General features: G+C 46.6%; 1 protein-coding gene across 1 annotated transcript; it reads right to left on the bottom strand.

Annotated features, from left to right (window-relative positions):
* Positions 1-564: 564 nt before the first annotated feature.
* LOC132237989 (nuclear pore complex protein Nup50-like) lies at positions 565-1,295 on the bottom strand. The gene has a single exon (XM_059702507.1). The coding sequence runs from the start codon at positions 1,262-1,264 to the stop codon at positions 629-631; it is 636 nt and encodes a 211-aa protein (XP_059558490.1). The 5' UTR covers positions 1,265-1,295; the 3' UTR covers positions 565-628.

Below are 1,295 nucleotides of genomic sequence, written 5' to 3'. Positions count from 1 at the left end.
TATGGATGATACCGGGGAGGAGGAGGGTGAGGCAGAGACAGAGGGTGGTGAGACATAAGGTTGGACTACTAGATGGTCTGTAATCCACACAGGTGAGTCTGTGTCCTGTGGAAATATACAAACATATCCTCTCCCCCAGGTTAAAAGTACATCAGGTCCCTTCCAGGCTCCTGTAAGCAAGTCTCTCCATTTGACGAGGGCTTTAGGTTTAGTTAAATCAGGATTCCAATGTCTGTACATCGGGGAATTTCTCTCAGAATCTACGTTTAGTATATTAATTACAAATAGAGTATGTTGTAGAACATGATGAGGAGAGGAATATTTAAACTCATTTTCTTGTAATTTTTTAATTTGTGTTTTAAAGTTTGGTGAGCCCTTTCTACTATTGCTTGGCGAGCCCTTTCTACTATTGCTTGGCTTTGAGGATTGTAGGGTATTCCTGTAACATGTGCGATGCTGAATGTAGAGCATAAGTTTTTAAAAGCTCTAGAGGTATAGGCAGGCCCATTGTCTGTTTTAAGTGCCCTTGGTATTTCTAGGTAAGAAAAACTTTGGAATAAATGTTGACTCTTGCTGTGACTTTGTTGAACCAAATAGGGAGGGAGACTATGAGTCGAGTGACATTTTGCTAGGGTTTCCTTTCAGAGTCGCTGCTCCCGCTGTCACCAAGCTGCTGCTCAATGTCTGCTAAGTAGTTCTCATAGTCTTTAAAGACAGGCGTCAGATCGCACAGCAAGTTCGCGTTCACATGCTTCACGATCCAGTCCCGCACACAACAGTTCAAGGCCGCCAGCTGCTTGTGGTAGGCGTTCCCTTGGTGAGTGGTGCTCGAGGCAAGACCAGAGGACTGCTGACTGTCACCATTCCTTTTGGGGTTTGAAATCTTATCAACCAAGGAGGCGGGGCCATTTGCAGCAACAGATCCAAAGGCCACCTTGGTCTCAGTGGCAGCTCTCGCACTGGAGAAGCGCGGGGCACCTGTCATGCTGTTTCCATTGGACAGTCCTTCCAAAGGCTTCCCTCCAACACAAGCACCGAATCCAGAAAACCCTCCTCCTCCAGAAGGTGCCACCAGCCCTTTAAAGCCTTTAAAGGCCCCTCCACCATCAGATTCGCATCCAACATTTCTACGCTTTGCTTTCTTTATGGCTCTATTCTTCAACAATTCCTCACTGGCCACTGAGAATGTTCCCACCTCTTCGGCTTCGTCTTCTTGATCCCAATTCCTATCTGTCAGTTCCTTCTCAGCAATTCTTTTGGCCATTTTTTCGAAGCTCCAGGGTGGTGGCCACGGG

This window comes from Myotis daubentonii, chromosome 7 (genome assembly GCF_963259705.1).
Source record: "Myotis daubentonii chromosome 7, mMyoDau2.1, whole genome shotgun sequence".
Lineage (NCBI taxonomy): Eukaryota > Metazoa > Chordata > Mammalia > Chiroptera > Vespertilionidae > Myotis > Myotis daubentonii.
The sequence above is the reverse complement of the archived record's forward strand: the minus strand, read 5'-3'. Positions and strand labels throughout refer to the sequence as shown.

Excerpts from the sequence above, each read along its gene's own strand:
- LOC132237989 (XM_059702507.1), bottom strand. The coding sequence starts at position 1,264 with ATGGCCAAAAGAATTGCTGAGAAGGAACTGACAGATAGGAATTGGGAT.